The sequence below is a fragment of the Corvus brachyrhynchos genome, unplaced genomic scaffold (assembly GCF_000691975.1).
Source record: "Corvus brachyrhynchos isolate BGI_N302 unplaced genomic scaffold, ASM69197v1 scaffold381, whole genome shotgun sequence".
Taxonomy (NCBI): Eukaryota; Metazoa; Chordata; class Aves; order Passeriformes; family Corvidae; genus Corvus; species Corvus brachyrhynchos.
This window is the reverse complement of record NW_008236219.1, coordinates 1,048,935-1,070,170: the sequence shown is the minus strand read 5'-3', so window position 1 is coordinate 1,070,170 and position 21,236 is coordinate 1,048,935. Positions and strand designations below refer to the sequence as shown.

At 41.5% G+C, this 21,236-nt stretch overlaps 1 protein-coding gene across 5 annotated transcripts in view; it reads left to right on the top strand.

The window, feature by feature from the left end:
- LOC103624216 (follistatin-related protein 4) overlaps positions 1-21,236 on the top strand; it is a 228,162-nt gene that overhangs the window by 52,894 nt on the left and 154,032 nt on the right. For 4 of the 5 annotated variants that reach the window (XM_017746904.1, XM_008643431.2, XM_008643430.2 and 1 more), the window contains one exon: positions 17,186-17,434. The exons of the other annotated variant lie outside the window; for it this stretch is intronic. In XM_017746904.1, the coding sequence (XP_017602393.1) occupies positions 17,186-17,434 (249 nt within the window). The remainder of the gene's footprint in view (positions 1-17,185; positions 17,435-21,236) is intronic. 5 annotated transcript variants of the gene reach the window in all.

The window sequence follows — 21,236 nt, the reverse complement described above, 5'->3', positions numbered from 1 at the left end:
GGGGGGGGGGTGTGGAAGCACCTTTTCTTGCTGCTTTCTGCTTACCAGGTTGTGTTTGAAGATTAAATTGGGACGTGTCTCTTCATCTTTGTGCCATGGACATGGATGTGCTGAATCTGCACATGGGATGTAAAAAAGAACTTTTTGACCAAAGATTCAGGCTCTGTGCTCATGCTTTATTTATTTTTTCTTTTGGCACAGCTTAGCCAGACTTGTCAGCTCAGCACAACAGGAAGGAAGCAAAAAAAATCCCTGAAAATCTGGTATTACAGCATTAACTGCAGAAAAGTGGTACTTAGAGTGGTGATGGTGTCCTGGTAAGTGCAGGGTGCTGTGAAACCAGGTGAATTTTCATTAACTCCTTTTACTTTAAGGATTCCTGTTTTCAAGTTCTCATTTGATTTCTGCAGAATTCCTCTGTTGAGAAGAGTTTTTCTGAAGAACAGGAGCTGTAGCCAGACTGTAGGCTTGGCTTGTTTCTAGGTTGTGCATTGCCCCAGTTTAATTCTGCATTTGTGGATAGTATAAGTTATATTATGCCTCTTCAGAGTCTTGCTATGACTAATTGCAGAGGGACTGATGAGACAGAGAATGGATTGGTTGAAAAAGCTGATTTGCAGGTGGGACTTTTGGCAGCCTCATTCCCAATGCCTGACCCTCATGGGATCCCTCATTTCTGTGAGTTTAGGTTTTCCACTGAAAACAGTATACTATGGGTGAGCCTGAGAATGGTGGGACAAAGCAGTCACTATTCCAGCTTTCTTTTGTTTCCATAAGAAATATTGACTGGTTTAGACTGAATGATCAATTAATACCCCGCAGCATGCACACACACTGAATTAATTTGATAATCCCTTGTGTAAAGAAGAATATTTTTTGTTAGTATACAACAAGAAGAAATCATATCCTGTAATGGTAAATGTCATGATATTGATCAAAATTGGCAACAGCATCTCCAAAACTTGTTGCCACTGCTTGATACATTTTTCCTTTCTTTTGCCTTTCATTATAAAGGTACCTTTCAAAACCCACTGCATCACTAAATTTTTCAAGGTGTGGGAATTTTGTTGGTTCTTTCTTCCTTTTTCTTTTTCCTGCTGTTAGTACAAAGTGGTTTGTGCTTGACTGATCATTCCTGGTGAAATCCTGTGTGAAGCAAGCTGTTGGTGGGGCAAGGTGGGGGTACCCAGCTCAGGGAGGGGTTGCTCCATGGCGTAATGGAGCTAATGGCAATACAGCTGTGGGTACATCTGATGTTAAACTACCATTATTTAAACTTTATGATGCGAGAGACTGCCAGCTTTCCCACTTGCAGCATATAAATTATGTCAATTCCTCATGCACTTTTTTTAACCCTGATTTCTCTTGAATTATGGATGATAGACAGGGCCAGAATTTGCTTTTAGTGTTCCCTTGTGACTGTGTGTGTGCTGAGTGCACTGAACAATCATAATCTCAGTGTGTGCAGTCAGGGGATGTGTAATATAATTTGGGCTATGACCATATAGCTTGTACCCGTACCATTTAGGGAGTTACGACATCTGAAACTCAGAGCTATTTTGGGGCAGGGTGGGTGCTTTGATGCCAGGTTTGACCCACCAAGGCTGGAAGGTTTCATAGCTGTGAACTCTGCGTCCCTGATGGGTTTTTGAAAGCCAGTGTGATGTTCCCTTTCAAGAGAGTCCTCCGTTGTGGGGATTAGAGCCTGTCTTCCAGCCTTCATTGTGGGGAGGAATAATAGCTCCTGTCTGTAATGAAAATATTATGATTACCATGCTTTGAAGTTTTCCAGCCCAAATGTGTGGCGGTGAAGTGCATTCATCAAGTCATTCACTTAGTTGACTGAATACTCTTGTGTGGGTAGGGAATGGGTTTGCCTGGAGCAAATTAAAGCAGCACACTCCAAAGGTGATAGGGACCTGCCAAGCTGCTGGCCTTGTTGTGATTTTGATTATTGGTACTGCTCCTCTGCAAGGGAAACCTTTTAAAAGGTATCAGTGCTGTGTGTGGATATCGTAGCACTTTTGTAGAAGCAAGTCAAGGCAGTGCTGCTTTTAAGATAATTTCTGCAGCATTTATTGAATAATGTGTGTTTTAAGGTGTACAAACAGCAGGTGGTTTTAAATTATAGGGGGCAGCTACAAACAGTGTCTGCACTCCTGTTGCTGCATCTGGATTCAACATTAAATTAAGACTCTTTTTTTTCTTGCTTAAATATGAAGAAAGCTTCACTCCCTGGCATATTGATTTTACAAGCATTAGCACTTTAATCAAACAGCTCTGAAGTGTTGCACTTCATTAACTGATCTTTAGGAGGAAAGTGCAAACTGTTTGCATTCGGTGAAGCCTGTCCTTGCTGATGGCACTCGAAATGCCCCGTGCTGGAAGACATTAGGCATGAGTCGTGCTTGGAGTGGAGGCAGCAGAGCTCAGAGTTGTGGAAATGGCTGGGTGGAAGAAATGAGTGTAGTCAGGTGTTGTGGCAAGTGTTACTACAGGAGAACCCACAGCACTGTCAGGCAACAGGCTGCCCAGGGCAGTGGTGGAGTCACCATCCCTGGAGGGATTTAAAAGACATGTAGATGTGGCACTTGAAGACACAGTGTAGTGATGGACTTGGCAGTGCTGGGGGAACAGTCAGACTTGATGGCCTTGGGGGCTTTTCCAACCTAAATTTTTCTATGATTCTGTGATTTCACAGAAAAAGTCTTCTAGGCTTGTGAAGCCGTACAGAAGCAAATCCTGGTTTAGCTCAGAGGAGATGGAGATGGGATGTAAAATTCTTTTATGTGGCCAAATGAATCCTCCTGCAGATCCTTTTGCAGAATGAGGTGCTGCCATAGAAGCTCATGCAGCAGGACCAGCCAGCAGGAGCCAGTGGGAGTCTGGGCTGGACACTGCTTCCAGCTCTGCTGCCCACTGCTGCACATCAGGCTTCTGTGGGCACTTGGCTGCCAATATTGCATTTATTATACTGTAATACTATTTACACGCATAATTATGAGGTCTTATTAATAGCAAGCATTGTATAATGAACACTTTTACAAATAATAACTTCATGATGTTGCCTCATTGCTTTAAAAGTGGCTAGAACATTACCTTATTAGAGTAATGTTTAAAATCTGAAGTATGCCATCAAAGTTTCATTTCCTTTAATATTTTCCTTATCCTCCTGTTTTCTTCTTTTTCTTTCCACGCTTCTATTTTTGACATTTTGGCATATGCAGACAGTCACCAATAAGATATACTTACCAAAAGTACTGTGGAAGCATTTCCAAAGTATTGAGCCGTGTCTCTTCACAGCTGCAGTCTGTCACTGGCACACATACATGTAAAATACTGTTATGAGACCATTTAATTGGTGCAGTTCATTAAGAGAGGAGAGAGGGGTGCCTTCTTTTCCCTGCCAAGAGCCATGTGGTCCCCAAGATGCTTTGTGAGCACAGACCTCTCTGAAGAAAATCCCTTAATCCTTGGGTGAGCAAATATGATAGGAACGTTCTGTGCTTTGTTGTGTGCTATGATCTAATTGAGATTTAATGCATTCTGTGATGTCCCTGCTGTGGACTCCCTTTGGACCCTCTGGTACAAAACTCGGTGTTGGCAGGTTTTTTTCTGTATCCCAATTTATGCCTTCCAAGACTTTCAGGCTTTTTTTTTTTTAATTTGCACATGTGGAATAGTTGTGCTGGGAGAGATGCCCAGGAAGGCAAGAAATGAGATCCTTGGTTTTCCTCTCAAAAAACAGTATTTGCTTTAAGAGTATTGAATTATGATTCTTTCATACTCCCATCCCTCTGTTTAATAATTACGTATTTGCTACCGATTGTGTTAGATACATTTGCACCTCACACAATGGTATCTACTCCCACAGCAATATTTCAGTATAAATTCAACTGGAATTGCCAGTACAAATGTGTGTAACAAATCCAGCAGGAGGAAGTTTTGGACAGCTTTTGGGGCCCAGTAGCTCTCGTCTCATAAGGGAATTCAAACCCACAAAGCTGTCTCCTGTCCCACATTGTGCCTTTCCTTGCTGATCAGGGACACACACTGGGTTTTGACATAAAATATCCAAGAAAAATGGTCGTTCTCCTCACCCCTGAACTCCATCCCTGTGAATCCAAGCCCTGTTTCTAATGGAGAGACATTTACATGGGAAGAGATGTTGTAATTTTTAATTGTTTTATATGTTTTAGCCACTAAAGTGGGCATTGTTGAGGCAAATAAGACTAACTCAGTGAACTTTGGGAAACTTGACTGCAGTTCAGGATCACTCCTGCCATCACACAGAGAGCAATTTGCCTTTTTCTCATTTTCCTTTTTCATCCCCTCTCCCCTCCTTGCCAGCTGGTCATTCAGTCTATTTCACTGTGAGACCCAAGGGGTTTTTTTTTTATTGACAGTCTCAGACCTCTTTCTCCCCCAAATGGGCACTGTGCATGTTCTTCCACCTGAGTAACCTGGAGGCAGCGATTTAGCGCCTGCAGGTCATGTTGGAGTCGGTAAATCACCCTCCAGGATCCCTGTGGGGACCTGCTCTGCAAAGGCAGCTCCCATTGGTGTCAGTGAGGATTATGAACATTAATAGTTGGCAGCTCTGGTTTGTCCATTAGGTAGACACAAATATTTCCATTGAGAAATGCAAGTTTTTAAGTCAAAGCTGTGCTACATTATTTAGTGCAGAAAATTTTCAAATAACACCTTTTTCCCTTTTTTTTTTTTTAACATGAGTTCTATATCGTGAAAAACCTCAGCTTGTAGCAGCTCTGAAGTTGTTTGAATCTCACATGCTGGGTGTTAATGGGAACAGGAGCAGCTGAACACATGCACATCAATAGGAGACTCGGAAGCATAAAAATTGAATTCTCTCTTGCCTTTTCCTTTCCTATAGAGAAAATAGGCCCCATTAGTACAGAAAGCTTTGGCAAGGTGGTATTTACAGTCCAAGGCTGGAAAGCAGCTGCCATCCCCAGTGTGTTGTTCAGCAGAGGACTTCACTTTTCATTGCTGCCAGTAATCCTATTTACTGTGAGCACAAGATGCCAGCTGGATTTTGGCTGCTGGATGTGATGTTCTGTTATGAATGGGTTGAAGTAGTTTTGTGCTGCAGTGGGTCTGATGGAGCCACACATGGGGACGCACTGCCCAGCCATAGATGGGAACTGTCAGCCTTTTCCAAGCCATGGTGTGATGGGAAGAGCCAGGCAGGAGGGGATCAAACACAATTTTTGTCTCTAAAGCAAATGTTTTTGGAAGTGAACTTTTTTCCCCAGGCATTTCCAGTCATCCCTGCCATGCTGCTCGTGTATTTCTTTTGCAAGCTTTGGGCTCTTGTACTGCTGTACTGATCTGCAGAATATTCCAGCGCGCCAGACTGGCGGGGAGGCATTGGCAGGTCCCGGATGGGATCTGCAGAGTGGGGGGACCTGGGTGTGTTGTCAAAGGGCAGTACCAGCTGCTTCTCTGCTGATAAATTCATCACTTGAGCTCTATGTGCTTATGGAAAAGAGCTGTGTCCTTGGCATAGGATGTTCCTATTTACTATTTGTATGTATGTATGTATGTATTTATTTATTGCCTTTACTCCTGTAGAGTCAAATGTAGTGACTCTCACTGCTTTTTTCCTTTCTGGTCAGTCATCCAAAGAGATTGGTGGAAACACTGCCCCTCTTTCCTTTCTTTTGGTCTGATTCATCATTGCCTTGTTCCCTCCAAGCTGCCTGAGAGCTCTGTGTGCTGATCCAAAGGGACAAGTGGCAATGACAGAGACTGGAGTGACAGACCACAGAGTTTCTTGAATTGTCCCCCCTTTTTACAATGAGGAGATTTACTTCATTTTTCTAAGGCATCAAGGAAGGAGCTTGAACTATAAGCTGGTAGAAAAGCCCAGTTCCAGTCTCCTATCAAAAATATGGTGCCTACCTGTTCTTGGCTCGTGCCAGGCATCTCATCTCTCCACTTTGAACTGGTGCCACTGGTTTTCTGGGGTTTTCATGGCATTCACCATCTCACCTGTGTTCAGATGTAACCACTGTCTTGAGCTCCCAGGTGTCTGTGCTCACCTTGTGCTCCTCTCTTGGTGTAGTTGTGCCATATCCATGTGGATCAGCCCAACAACATGCCCTGCAGCAAAATGCCTTTTGTTCTGTTCCCTTTCTTAAAGGAATAAAAAGTCCCATAATGCTGCCTTTGCCCAGTGTACTCTGATGTTGATGACTGATGATTGCTCCTAATTCCAGCTTTTTATCCCAAGCTTTTCCTCTTCTGCTATTAAATGTGACCCTCTTGTTTCCTTTTGGTACCTTTGTATTTGAAGGGAAACAGTGTTCAGTTGATTTTATCAGTTGTTGCTCATTTTTATTCAGTGTACAGAGCACTTTCAAAGGGAAGGGAGTGAATACATGTACTCTTATTTTACATCGACCCTTTCAGATCCAGCTCTCCCCACGCTTTCCTGGTGTGGGTGACTGAGGAGTGCTCCCACACTCCTCAGGCTGCTGTCTTTGTTTGGCAGCAGGATAAATCCTGGATGGACTCTTTGCATGGCTGTGGATGAGCACTGATGCCATGGAAAGGAAAAAGCTCATTGTGGGGTGAGGGGAAGGGGCTCTGCCCTCCTGGGTAATTTCCCAAACCAGATGCCCAGCTGTACAAACTAAGAAAATTCTGATTAAATTAAAACTGTTTGAAACAAAAATACAGCCATTGCAGAAACCCCTAATCAGTTATGGATTTTTATGTATTTTTTTATCTCCTCTTAATTTTTCTTTTTAGATTGTGAGTTTCAACCTGAAAAACCAGTGATATATTCTACTCCTAACAATAAAAAAAAAATCAGCTAATCTTAGCATTTTGGTACTAATGCTCCATTTCTGCACTGATACCTTCAGAGCCAGTTTTAACATTATATGAAGTTTAAAGGCTTTTCACTTTCAAAATAGCTTTTTAGTAGTTTTTTTTCATCTTACTGTGTTATCCTTTCAGTAGTTTTGGTAGCCAATAACTCTTCCATCAGGTAAATGCACTTCAAAATGCTTTCTTCAGCACAGAGCAAATAGAGAGAGAGTAAAAGGTTTGTAATGCAGGAGAAATGGCATTAATTCTGCTGTCCTTTGTAGAAGAGCACAGGGAAAAGTAACTGCTGGAGGGTAAGTGGGGATAAAAAAGATGTCTTTTTGTTGAATTTAGGAGTTTAAGATGTTGATGCATATACTTAACACTGCTTGGTGCAGGTTGGGGTGATGTGGCAGGACTGGGAAAAGACTGTGAAGGTGTACTGGGCTATTTACTTCAGGAGTAGGAAGTGATCTTGAAATCTCATATTCAGAGGAGATAAATCTTTAATCACAGTCAGGGTAATTTCCATTATTGATGCAAAAGTGAAATTCTCAGGGAGGGGGTGAGAAATAGATTTGCCCTGGGGAGAGAGCCTCAAAAGGCTGGGTATTAACAATGGCTGTTAGGTCTGACGGGCGCTTGCTGACAGACTCAAGGGGTTTATCCTATATGAGATGAAGGTTTCCATGTGTTAACATTGTCTTCAGATGGAGTTAAAGAAAATGGTGTGTCCACAAAATACCGGTGTCCTGGGGTTTCATGGCGTGCTGGATTAGACAACAAATAGAAAATTAAACAAGTGGAGAATTACAAAAGTAGCACTAGGTGCACAAGACATGCATGCAGTTGCTTTAAAAATAGTGTTTCTCCTTATTTCTTAGTCTTGGAACAGAAATTCATTAACAATAACAGAGAATGGGAAAGAGGATTGCAAATTGTTATTGATCGGTGTTGGCCTGTGGAGATGTTTCGGTCTGGTTTCAAGCTCCTGGAGCATTTCCTGCTCACGCTCACTGACCAGCACTGAATTAAACCCTGGGACACTGCAGTCTCTTGTGCTAGAGCAAGGGGAACTGCTGGGGCACGTCTGGAGTCAGGAATTTGGGGGGGATGTTCATATTTTTTTAATATATGTTGGTAACATTGCAATTAAAAGCAACTTGCTCTGCCCAGCCATGCACACACCTGAGTGCAGCTTTTGCTCCATGGCTTGGCTTGAGCAATGATCTGAGAACAACCTTTGAGCTGCTGAGCAGATGCCACCATTGAGCAGAACTGGGTTCATTTTAGGGTTATCTGCAGTCTCAGTGCAATATGTACATTTGTCTTCATGACTGTCCCATTGGAAGATGTTGAGTTTGTTTGGATTTGCTATCATTCAAATGTGTTTTGTTCCTGAGTTTTTATGAACCATAACAGACAAGCACTGCATAATGTAGATAGAGAACATTTTAAAGGCACATCCTGTTCTTACTAATTTTTAAAGGCAATCCCAAGGTGGGATGCAGTCCTGGACATGCTGCCAGCAGTGTGCCTCACATGTCGGCCTTGCACCATCCCTGGAAGTGTTTAAGGCCAGGCTGGATGTGGCTTGGAGCAACCCGGTCCGGTGGAAGGTGTCCCTGCCCATGACGGGGGGTTGTAACAAGATGATCTTTATCGGTCCGTTTCAACCCAAACCATTCTATGATTCTAGGAAAACTATTTTATAAGATATCCTTTCTTCTGTGTCCCAATGCAGATATAAAACATCTTTCTTCAGTATTTGTGTGATTGTTATTCTCCCCATAATGGACCTATTTGGCTCCTGCCTCACACTTGGGCTATATGGTAATGCTCCGGCACTCATAATCGGTGAGGCTCTAAGGCATCTAGTTGGGAAAACGTAAATGAAATGTCTTGGGGAAAAAAATGTGAAAAGACACTGTGCAGCCTCAAATGTTTCAAGCTGGAGGTTTATGCTGATTTAGGTGTGATGCCGGAGGGGCACTAATCCTTTTGCTGGGGCTGCTCCTCAGTCAAGGAAAGTGTCCATGAGTAAAATACAAGTTTTGCTTTACCCAGGAGAAAAAACCACCCAAACACAAAACACCTGCACTAATACAAATCCCATTACAACTAAATAGCTTTAATATTTTGTCCCCTTTTATTTCCAGCAAATGTCAACTTCTACAGAAAGGCATCAGTTCTCAGAAACAGACTCACAAAGTGAATCCAGTCCCTAATTTTCACGCAGAGCTGTCTGCCTTCCTTTATGTGTAGTAGTAAATGACAGAAGTGTTGCAAGTTGTACATAGATGCAACTATTGATAGATTCCATCTGGAAGCTTTTACCCTTGTAAATTAATCTGCTTGGGATGAAGGGGCAGGAGAAGGAAGTGACAGTAAAAGACTCTATAGATTCATTTTCTCAATAGACCTGAGTTGTTCTTTGAAATTACCATCCTAAAGATTTTTTTCCCCCTTCATAGTATGGTCTACCTTATCTCCAGTGATGGGATCAAGCAAGGAGGGCAGATTTAGATTAGATACTTGGAAAAAAATCTTCCCTGTGAGCATGCTGAGGCCCTGACACTAGTTGCCCACAGAAGCTGTGTCTGCCCCATCCTTGTGTTCAATGTGTTCAATGCCAGGCTGGATGGGGCTTGGAGCAACATTGCCTAGTGGAAGGTGTCCCTGCACATGGCAGGAGGTTAGAACAAGATGAGCTTTAAGGTCGGTTCCAACCTGAACCATTCTGTGATCCTGTGATTTAATTACTTTATATTGAGCTTGTAGCCACTGCCAACCTCCATCCTTTTCTATCTCATGTTTCTACCTCTTAATACAGCTTTGGGCTGAGTTTAAACAAAGCTTTAAAGATGTTCATCAAGAACATGACTTCATTTGTAAGGTTGAAGTGTGTGATATGCACCTCTTAAAGAAAAGGAAATGCTTCTGGAAGTGCTGACACTGTGGTGACACTAATGGAGGGTTCTAACCTGTCATGGTGAAACCTCCTGCAGTGGCATTTGAACAGTTTGGTGCAAGTCAGATGATTTTTTAATTTATGTAGAGCTGAATTCAAGAGTAGTGTAATAAGGAAACTGAATGGGTATTAATTATAAATATCTTCCAATTAAAAAGAGATAATCAGGATAATGTTCTTTTTTTTGATACAAACACAGTGATGAGCTGTCTTTCTGCTTCTGTTCTTGGGCCTCAATGAGCATTATAAACTGATGTCTGAATGAGAAAATAAGTAGGAAAATAGAAAGGTCTATCTATCCAATCTGAAATAACATTATGTTTGTGCATATATAAGGGTAAAATAGGCATACAATAAAAAAATTTATTTATTTTCTGATAAATGGTCTTATCACAAAGTAGTGAGTGAAAAAATAGAAATGAAGAGATTTCTGTGAGACTGAAGAATGCTCCTCAGATGGGACCTAGGTGTCTTTTGGTTTTGAACCACTGATAATACTACCAGATGTTTTTACATAGGTGTTGTAAGTGATGGCCAGGCATGTTCCCTGCCATTGCAGCATGTCCCACTACACTTAGTTTATCCATTTCACCCTCCTCCAAGTAGAAATTATCCAAATGAGGGTAAAATTGTGAAAATTGTGGAATCAGATTTTGAAAAGTAGGTGGAAGCGAGAGACTTCTGCTTGGTTCCAAGGAGCTTTGGGGGCAGCTGTGCAAAGGTCTCTGGGTTCATGGTGATGGTGGAGGAGCCAGGGGAGGTGTGAGCATCTTGTGGGGGAAAGCCTTGGGTTGTGTGTCCAGGAGGAGAGGGGAGCGGGGAGCAAACCAAAGGCAACATCCATGGCCAGATTTAATGGTTAACAGCTGGGAAAGATGAAGGCTGTTCAGCTTCCCTTCAGGAGCTCCACTGGTAATGTAATTGGAGAAATCGACATGAAAACAGGCAAGCCATCTATAGTTATTTTATTATTGGATTGTAACCTCCCCCTAGTCTCTGTCACAAGAATTTCACTGAAGGAATAGCATAAAGATACATGACACAAAGGATAAAAGCCCACTGAAAACAAGGAAGGGAAGCCGGGCTGGTCCTGAGAGTAGGAGTGAAGAAATGGGACAGACACAAGATTCATGAGCAAGATTAAAGGCAGCAAGACTGATTTTGAGCAGTGACCCATGGGAATTTTATTGCCTTCCTTCCAAAGAATCTATTCATTTGATATGGAGTATCATACCAAAGGAACCAAAGTATTAATGTGATCTATTCCCTCCAGATCTGAGACTGTAAATTTTCAGCCTTTTTTTGGGCTGTGGAATACTGAGAAAATGAAAACCACAATCAAGTAAAATACATGTGAGTGCACATGTGCACGTGCATAAGCACGTTGCTACTATGCTTCACTGGGTTTCTCACAGCACTGGAAATATGGGTGCCCAAGGAAACATTGAATTAAATCACAGAATCATGGAATGGTCTGGGTTGCAAGGGACTTTAAGGCTCGTCTTGTTCCAACTCCTCTGCCGTGGCTGGGTATACCTTCCACTAGACCAGGTTGCTCCAAACAGTGTCCAGCCTGGCCCTGAACATTAATCCTTCTGATAAATGCAGGAAATATATTAATCTTCTGCTAAAATTGTGCTGTTTCTTGTCCAGCTGGTTGTGAGGACCTGCTAAGCAGCTCACAAATGCAGGGAGAGGTGTGATGCCAATGAGGACTGCACAAATTTATATTTGTGTCTATACTTGCTGCACAGGAGTAATGTAGTAAAATTGCCTTCAGTGTGCAATACCTATCAAAGATAAATTAAGATAAACATTTAATAGAGAGCAATTCTATGAATTGCCTCTTTGTCAGCTCTTTTGAGAAGAGAACAATCAGGAAAATTGTGCACGGTAAGTTTCATGGCAAGGATCTAAATATATATGGTCTCATACCTGGGTTGGTGTTTCTTCCTCAGTAATCTCTGTGTATGTTTTACATAGTTTGGATCTTTTCATCTCTACGTGTCTTTTGTCTCTTTTTTCCTGTTAGTACCCTCGCAGACCACAATACCATCCAAAAATAATATTTGATTAAGCTTTTGATCTCATAGTGGTTAGATGGATTTGAAATGGGGCAAAATTAGGCTAATCACACTAAGAATAGCATAGTTACTTCTGATTTTCAAATGCCTTTTCATGATATGACCTCCAATGGTTTTCAGAGTTCTAACCGATACAGAAGGTAACATTAGTTCCCATTTTCAGATGTAAAAATTGATACAGAAAATTTTTCTATAGTATTGAGTGCTTCCTTGGTGTTGTTTGCAGAATAACTGCTTGCTGTTATTGAGCTTCTGCTGAGCAACTACAATTTGTTTTCATTTGATATTAAACTGCAGAGACAGATTAAGCAGTTACCTTCATTGTGGTGTCCTTGGTGCAACTATTTGTCACAACCCTTCTTTCCAGAGTCTATTTTCCTTTCCTTTTGGGGTTGGTTTTATTTTTTAAAACTCTGTGAATCCTCCTGAAATCACATGACTGTGTGGGAAGTCTTGCTAACTTTTGTTGCGAGGAGGATTTCCATATTATCCTGCCTTTTGTTTCATGTAGAGCCTTTAATATGGTGAAATGATTGATTCTCTGTCTTCCTCTTCCAAGGCTGATGTGTCCCTCTCCATCCTGCTCCAAAATGTGCACAAACACACAGAGTTGTCTTGTGCATCTCGAAAGAAAATAGTTTGTATCTGTAGCAATCATATGCTTGAAACATATTTTATTCTCTGTGTTATTCTCCAGGACAAGTCACCATTTTTGCTTTATAACAGAGACAATGAAATTGCTGTTGCCTTGCCCAGGTGATTTACCACGGCTTCTCTGCCTCTCCACTCTCATGTCAGGCATGCAGTGAAAAACCCAGAAGCTCAAGAGCAGACAATTATGAAATTCCTGCTTTGTTTCCTTTCTTACTGTATTGTGGCAGCAGCAACAAATGCAGCACACAATTTGCTTGCTGATCATAAGCCAGGCTCAATATGCAGCTCAACTTTGGTTGCTTCCAACCATGAGGCACTCAAGATCTACTTAAGATCTGCTGTTAAGGAAGGTTTAGGAAGCTGTGCTGCAGCATCTGACTTTGTGTCATCAGCAAAAATGAGTTTTGGCAAGGGAAGTGTGTGGCTGTGTATAATCTGTGTGTGAATAGATGTATGTAAATACACACTTGAACTATACATCTGTGTGTATCACTGTCATAGAGTTTGATTTTATTTTTATTTTAATGTAACACTTGCAAGGTGCAGCATTGCCTTGGAAGGACTTGGTACAGAAGCTTCCAGTTTCAGTCATATATAATTAAAATTTCTAGTTTTAGCCCTGGCTCTGATGTAATGTCTGAACTTCTTCCTTCAGCAATAAACCTGGATGCCCAGCTGCCTGCTGGAGCTCACTGTTACTTGAGGGCAAAATCGCTTTTTACATGTAAAGGTAGTAATTTACACTTCTGCTATAAATGAGCAGTGATATGATAGAGCTGTTTGGTTTTTGAGTTTGCTATCTGTGGTGGGTTTGTCTGGTTGGTCCTAAGTGAAACCAGTACTTGTCCTGAACCCAACCTTCCTTTGGGAGTTTTGAGGAAGTAAGGAATAGGTTTGTATTTGGGAGTGAAGAAAAAAAAGCACGTGAGCCTTAGTTTGATCTGTAACACATTTAGTGGTGTGCAAAAGGTAGATGAGGTCCTTGTCTGTAAGAATTAATGAGCCGTTAGAGGATGTGCATTCTCCAGCGTGGCAGGAACATCTTAATTTCCTCATTAAAGTCTTTGAGATGCAGGCAGCCTGTTAGCCAGCCTTATGAAATTCCTGAACTCAGTTATTTCCTTCCTGTACCAAACTCTTGTCAGTTTTCCACTGGAACTCCAAATTTCTCAGGGGCAACTGAGAGCTAATTTGAAAAGTCAAGTGTGTTCATGGATGTATGAGACTGGGCTTCCTCTGACCATCCTTCTGGCTTTAATACAGTGTAACACCTCAGACTCTAGCCATGTTGAGTATAGTTAATCAGTGTTGAAGAGTGGCTTGTTTTGCAAGATGATAAATTTTTAACCTATGTAAATTACTTTCTTTGCAACTAATAAATTGAATAAATTATGCCTTTTCCATGCAGTACAGTGGGGCTCATAAATACTTTGTGCAGGTAGTTGGTAGTTTCACTTGATTACCTTTCCCATTTCTGTTTTTGATAATCCTTGCAAGAGTGAGGAATTCAGACACTTTTAATAGTTCTAAAAAAAAGCAGTCGAAGGCATGTTTCATGCCTGTGAGGTGCACACCAGTGTCCTGCCTGTGGGATCCACCTTGATGCAATCAAGGAAAGTCCTTTTCCCTGGCTCCTGGTGCTGCTCCAGATTAATTAGTTACTTGGATAAAGATAACAGTGCTTGTACAGTCAAACACTTCCTTTCCTCTCCATTTACACTGCTCTGTTCTGTTTCACACCCTGTTGCTGTCCTTGCTGGGCAGAGGGTCCATTGGTACAGCTGAGTGAGCTTGTGGGGAACTTCAGTTCTTCAAAGGATTATGCAAAAGATAATTGCATTAAAGAGCTGCTGTCAACATTACGGGGTTCTGGCAAAGAAAACCCATGTTAGCACTCTGCTTGCAGACACACAGATTTCAGAGGACTTGGACTAGGAGAAGAACATCAGGATTCCCGAATACTTGAATATTTCCTTCCTGGCTGTTTGAGGGGTATCTTTCTTATCTCCTTACCAAACTAATCTGTTTAACCAGGAGTTGTCTGTCCAGGAACACAGAGTAAATTAAACTCTGAACAAAATGGATAAGGCATAAATATAGCCAGGGTTTCTGGGGTTTTTCCAAAGTAACCAGGATGGATGAAGGAAAGAATAAGTATTTTATATTTTTTTATAAGCTGGTTCTTTAACAAATTTTTGATGTATCATTAAAAAACTTAAAAATCCCATTCTAATAAAAAAGTTTGTCTTCAGTTATGCAAATTTTATATTAAAAATCAAAATACCAAAAATACTTGAGTCTCCTAAGAGCGTTTTTGCTGCTGTCAGGGCAGGGTGCAGCTGTCACCTGCTCAGATGTGACCTGGTGCATTAAAGCAGAGCAGGCCACCTTGAATGAGGAGGCAGCAATAACATTCAGTGAGATGCGTGACACAGTCCTTGGCTGGTGCAAGCTCTGAGAGATCAATTTTTAGTGATCAAGGCAGCCCACAAAGGTCTTTGCTGTAGTTTTACCTCAATTACATTTATACAGATAATAATAGCTCCTGAATCTTGATTTTTAAATAGCTCTCATATCAACAACAGTCTCCAAAATATGTCTTTTGAGGCACATTGAGATGGAAAAGGCAAGTGCCTGTACAGATGCAGGTCCTGCCACTGAGAGGAACAGGATGCTTGACCAGAGCTTCCTCATGTCTTCATGCTTTGGGCTGCTCTGATTTAGAGCAGGCGCTAATACAAAATATGGCCTTTACAGATCTCCCTGAGGTCACAAATTTCCATTTCTGAGGATAATTTGCAAAACTTCTGGAACAATTAGTAAAGTAAGTAAAGAACAGTCAGATACTCTTTCCACGGACTGTACTTTTTGCACTGCTCAGAGATGCTTTGACCTTCTAGTTTATTACAAGTCAGGAAAAGTCAATATTTCTTAGCTTGCCAAGTTGGAGGAATTTTAATGAGTTATTGAGTCAAATAGTTAATCCTCCAATAACAGACTTTTTTTTCCCTTTTAGATTTACAGTGATAAAAACAAAGGCTTATTGGGGAGGAGGAAAAATGGGGTTTTGTTAGGAACTCTTGCTTGTCTCTGTGCACATGCTTTAACCCCTTGACCATGAGTAGATGAAACAGAGCTTCAACACGGAGGCATTTTATATTGGCATGAACTGCTGGGCAGGCAGGGGCTGTGTTGATGTTAGCAGGGAATTTAACATGATAAAATGGGATTGAAGTAGCTGGTACTGATGCTCCTCACTCCTTTTACATGGGATGAGGTGCTATGGATGAGATCTGGTCTGTGCTCCTACGCTGAACTGTTTGGCTGCTGGAAAAGTCTGTTAAGGGGAGAGCCCTGGGTGCTCCAGTTGTTGCAGGATGTGTTCCACTGAGTGCTGCAGCACATCTGGAGTAGTGCTTGCACTTGAACATCCTCTGAGAGCTGACACAACCAAAACCTTTCCAAGAGCCAAACCTGCATGTGGTAAATATAGAGAAAAGGGATTTGCTTCCAAACCATCTTGCTGGTCCAGACTGAGTCCCTGGCTCAGGGGCAGCCAGTGTCTCTGGCTGTTGGAAGGCTGTGCAAGGCTGGCAGTGGGTTTTGCACAAGGAAATGCTTATTCCTGCTATAATTATGCCTTTTGCAATTCCGCTTTGTAATGCTCTACTTGGTGTACTCCAATTAGCATAGAATAATCTAATTTCCTGAAACTCTCTTCGTTGAGTGTAATGCTAATTATTGCTCTGAGTGGCTTTTTTGGAAGCACCCTGTCCTGTGTGAATTATAGTAATGTTCTCTGTAAGCCTTTAAGTGAGGAAACTTCATAAGCAGAAAATGTTGCAGCACAACGGCAGCTTCCTTACCCTTTTAATAGTATCAAACAGCAGATAGCACAGTAATATTCAGAATATCATATCCAGTGAATTCTTAAAAGTAGTAGAAAGTTATTTTTCACTATATGTCATTACTCAGAGTGTAGGAATAGGTACCGATGGTCGTTTTTACAATGACTAGCATTTTCCCATAACATTCCCTTCACTGTATTCAGTGACATTCCTTTCAGTAATGGTCTTTCTTGGGGGTTATTTTTTCAAAAGCTTTCAGCAGTTTTTTGTCTGAGCTTTCCTTGAAACCTGTGTGAATTTTAGCTTGGAGGATACTCCGCTTCTGGGTGGAAGCTTTAGACTCCCAGGGTGGGAGTTGGACTCTAAATGTGGACGGGAGCTGAGTGCTGGCACTTGGACACTTTGCTGAGTTTTGTGGCTGGAGTAGTGTAGGGTTTCAGAATTGCTTTCTGAATGTAACTCACAGTCAAAGTGTGAGCACGGAAGTGCTCTCACTGGGTTTTATTCTAGGCTCTAGCATCGTGAAGAGCTAAAAGAACAGAGGGCCATGTGTCCACCACTTTCCAGTAAAGCACTTCGAGCACATGCTCAGTGTTGTGATAAGGGAGAGCTGGACGTCTGGGAGTGCAGATCTGAGCACTCCCTTCAAGCTGCTGCTGTTCAAAGGGGAGCATTTTTTACATCCAAAACCTTTGTCGCTTCTGCTCCTGTCAGGGCTGTGGTGCTGCAGCAGCCACGTGTGGTCTGTTGAGGCAAATGTGGCTCACGATGGCATTTTCTGCTCTTCCCAGTGCTCTATGGACAGGATGGCCTGCATGCATCCTGTGAGAAGAAGTACTGCGGGCGGGGCAGCAAGTGTGTGGTGAACAGGGACACGAACCAGCCTGAATGCAGGTGTGTCGAGGATTGCAAGTCCAGCTACATGCCTGTCTGTGGATCTGATGGCAGGTTCTATGAAAATCACTGTCACCTGCATCGAGCCTCATGTCTGCAGAGGAAGAAAATCTACATTATCCACAGCAAGGACTGTTTCTTCAAAGGTAGGCCATTGTTGAAAATAAATACTTCTGTAGAGCTTTCATCACTTGTCATAATCCTCGTAAATGGCTGAATGGTATGTTTTATTTCTAACAGCTAAATTTTTCAGGGATGATTTATTCCAGGACAGCAGAGAACATACACAATGTTTTATGCAGCTATTAAGCCCCTGAGTGCCATCACCATGCAAAATGTAATCATACCGGGAACTGGTAAATAATTAACATCACTGTATGCATTGTGTGCACTGTAGGTGTGCTGCTCAGTACTTTCAGCTGCCAGTGTAATAACTTTTTACAATCCAATTCGTTTGAAAAGGCTTTGAACAAGACAAAGATGTTCAGAAAAAGTAGATGGTATAAACAAAATTTTGCTGCAACATTAAGAAACAAAAACCTAGTTAGGCAAATGACAGGCAAAGGAAAGGATCTGTTTAAATGAAATTAGAGGAGTGGGGACAGATGTTAAATAACTTTAAAGACAGTTCTGGTTACCAGTGGCATGCATACATCGGGAGCTCTTCTACCAGTTCAATAGCAAATTTCTTTGTCATCATTGCACCAAATCCAGTCCATGTCTTTCCCATTAATATTTTGTATGCCATGTACCATCCTGTCATCAAGAGAGACTGCAGGAGTAGGAGCGTGTGATAAAATGCTAGGGAATGGAAGAAGTTGTAAATTATTTTACTTGAAAGCTCATTGTCAAATATGACTCCATACACCTACAGGAAGATTTAGGTGGGTTGTTGCAAGTATATCCAGTGACATTTACGTGATCAAATATGAAAATAATTCCTTTATCTTCAGTTCACTTAAGCCCCCAAGGAGATTGGCTGTATATAGAGCTACCCATCACTAGTTCTTCTTTACTAACATGATGCTAGAAGAGCCTGTTTAAGAAACAGGAGCCCATTTGAAGAGTCTCATTAATATGTCCTTGTGATACCCGTTGGAGATAGAAAAGCATTGTTCTTCTTGTGTCTTGGGGAAGACTTGGAGACTGTGACAAAAATTTTTCCAGAGGTATGTAGGCACTGCTTTGCAGGGCATTGCGAAGTCTCATTTGTTTTGAAGATCTGGATGTAGAGAGGACAACACAGCTGGTCAGAGCATTGACTTGGTGAACACCCTGGGTTAGTTTGTCACACGCAGCCTCTAAATTTACCAAAGCGGGTAATTAGAATCAATAGACCTTATATGAAGTTAATCATAGAGAGGGGTCACCCAAAGGCATATTTCAAGCACACGAGCATATCAAGGCAAAGAGGAATTTTTTGCTTGTCACATTAAAAAAAAGCATTTAAAAAGGACAGTTGTGCCTTGCTCCAACTGCTGTGCTTCTGCCTCTGGGTATCAAGTCAGATCAGGATAAGGATCAGGCTGGAAACAGTGTCCATCCCTGAGTAAGATGCCGGCGGGCTTCTGCATCATGACAAACCTTGCAAAGAAAGGGGAAGTCTTAATTTCAGAGATGCTCAGCACCCCCCACTCGATTCAAGGGATTTTCTTCCCCTGACTACCAAAAAACAGTCTTCAGGTTTTACATTCTTGACATTACCCACCTTTTTATGACAGTGCTTCTGGCCTGGGTTTTTATTCATTCCTTATCGCATATAGTGTTAAAGAAAATGAGTTCTTATTGCAGTAATCAGCCCCTGCAGTGGCTGTATTATACCTAATGATACAATGTCACGCATGAATACCTCCCTGAGCACACCATGAAATGATGTCAGAAAGTAGGAATTTTGTGTCCCAGTTTAAAGTAACCCTCGAACTCTTGCCAGGGAGCACTGCTTAAATCTGTTTTTCAGCAGAATAACAGCTTTATGGAAGGGAAGAAAGAAACAAGCTCACTTCTCTTCCCACGTGAATAAATAAAAATGTACTTCACACCTCTGTCTGCAGAGATAACATACAGAAAAAAGTTTACCTTAAGTGGGGAATAATCCCACAGAGTGGGACTCCATAGAAATACTTGGCTTCAGCCCTTTTTTCTGACATGCAGTTCCTGAGTAACCTTCTGTGTATCACTCTGTTTATTGGTACTTTAGTCTCCTATTTCTAAATCAAGAATGATAGTGGTTTCTTTTAAATCAAAATTTTCAGTCAGCAATTAAGGTACAGGTTTTTAAGCACCATTATAAGTGTAACATGAAGTGTAAGATTTTGACTGGAGAAAAATCTTAAAGGTGCAAAATCATAGAATCCCAAAATGTTTTGGGTTGGAAGGGACCTTAATGAGCCTCCTGTTCCAACCCCATTGGTGTGGTCAAGGACACCTTCCACTAGACCAGGTTGCTCAGGTGTACATCACATGTTTTCTTTCTGCTTCCGATCAAGTAGATAATTTAATTATTTGAGTACAGTCAGACAGATGAGTGGGTTGCTTCTTGGTTTTTTGTTCCAGTTGACTTGTTCAATTAAGACTTAAATTCCTGTGTAGAGCTGAGGGGCACTGCAGACTGGATGTTTGTGTGTGCTCTGCCAGTTTGCCCAGTTATCAGTGACAAACTGGATGGTCTTAAGGTATGACAGAGATCAAATACCTGATTCTACATTGTCTGAGCTAGGTCTCTCCACAGTAAATTGATAATAAAGCAAACAGCAGAGATTTGTTTTCTTTTGTGTATTTTGGGAAAGGATTTTTTAGTCTTTTAGCATAATTATCAGATATGAAGTGCTTTGTAAATACTAGTGGATAGCACATACCTCCTGTGTGAGTAGAAGCATTGCTCCAGTAGCCCAAATTTGCATTCTGTACCAGCAACAGTATTAGGAAGAGCAGAAGAGAATTTGTCCCTGGGAAAATGACTGATTTCTCCTTGGCCCGGCCTAGAATGAAATAGCTCCTTGAAATCCCGAGAGTCCAAAACATTGAAAAAACTTACAGAAATGTGGAAGAAGCAATGAGACATCTCAGCAGGAGTGATCTCCCCAGGCTTTATCCTAAAGCCTCTGTTGCAACACAGTTCCCCATACACAAAACTATAAATGCAGTCCCTTTTCCTCAGTTGACAAAGCAAATGATAAATAGGTGGGAAACTTCACTTGGGAGTTTGAAGTCCCAAGGGAAATACTGTGAAGCAGAAGTCCTAAATCCAGACATCTCAGGAGAAATGTCAATCCCACTCATAGCCATTCACATTCTCCTTGATCTGATTGTCTTTCCTGGTGTGAAATACAGTTTGGTTTTCCCATAGGAAAATGTTCTGTTTAGGACTTCTCTACCATGTGGCAGGTTCTTTTCATTTTCTATGTTTTCACTGTTTTGTGAGTTTCCATAGTCATTTGATTTAGGTGTTGGTGAATTTTTCAAGGTAAGAAACTACTTAAAGATAAAAGTGCTTTTACTGTGTGCCAGACTGGTCAAGGAAGGTTTTCTTCCCCAAAAGCTCTGCCAGTACCCATGAACACTGGAAAAATAGCTGTGCTTATAATGACAACTGTCCCACAGATGTCCAGAATGAGCACTTGGCCTGAAGATGTTCCTATTTGAATAAATGTCTTGGATAATGAGTTTATATCATTTTAGCACAGTATTTTGGACTATGCTTTGCTTTTTCATGGCACTAGTCCCCTTTTTTCCTCTTCTGTTCATTTTTCTTTCCTTTTGACTGTTTACACCCACTCTGTCTCTTCACTCACTTTTCTCTCATTATTTTTGGCCAGCAAAAGCTGTGCAGACACTGTATAATAGTTTTTCTTCCCTTTCTTCCAGAAATACCAGCAATGCACTTCCCTAGCAGTTCACATACATTAGAGAAATTCTGTTTAGAGCTGCACTTTTCCATTTTCAGGATTT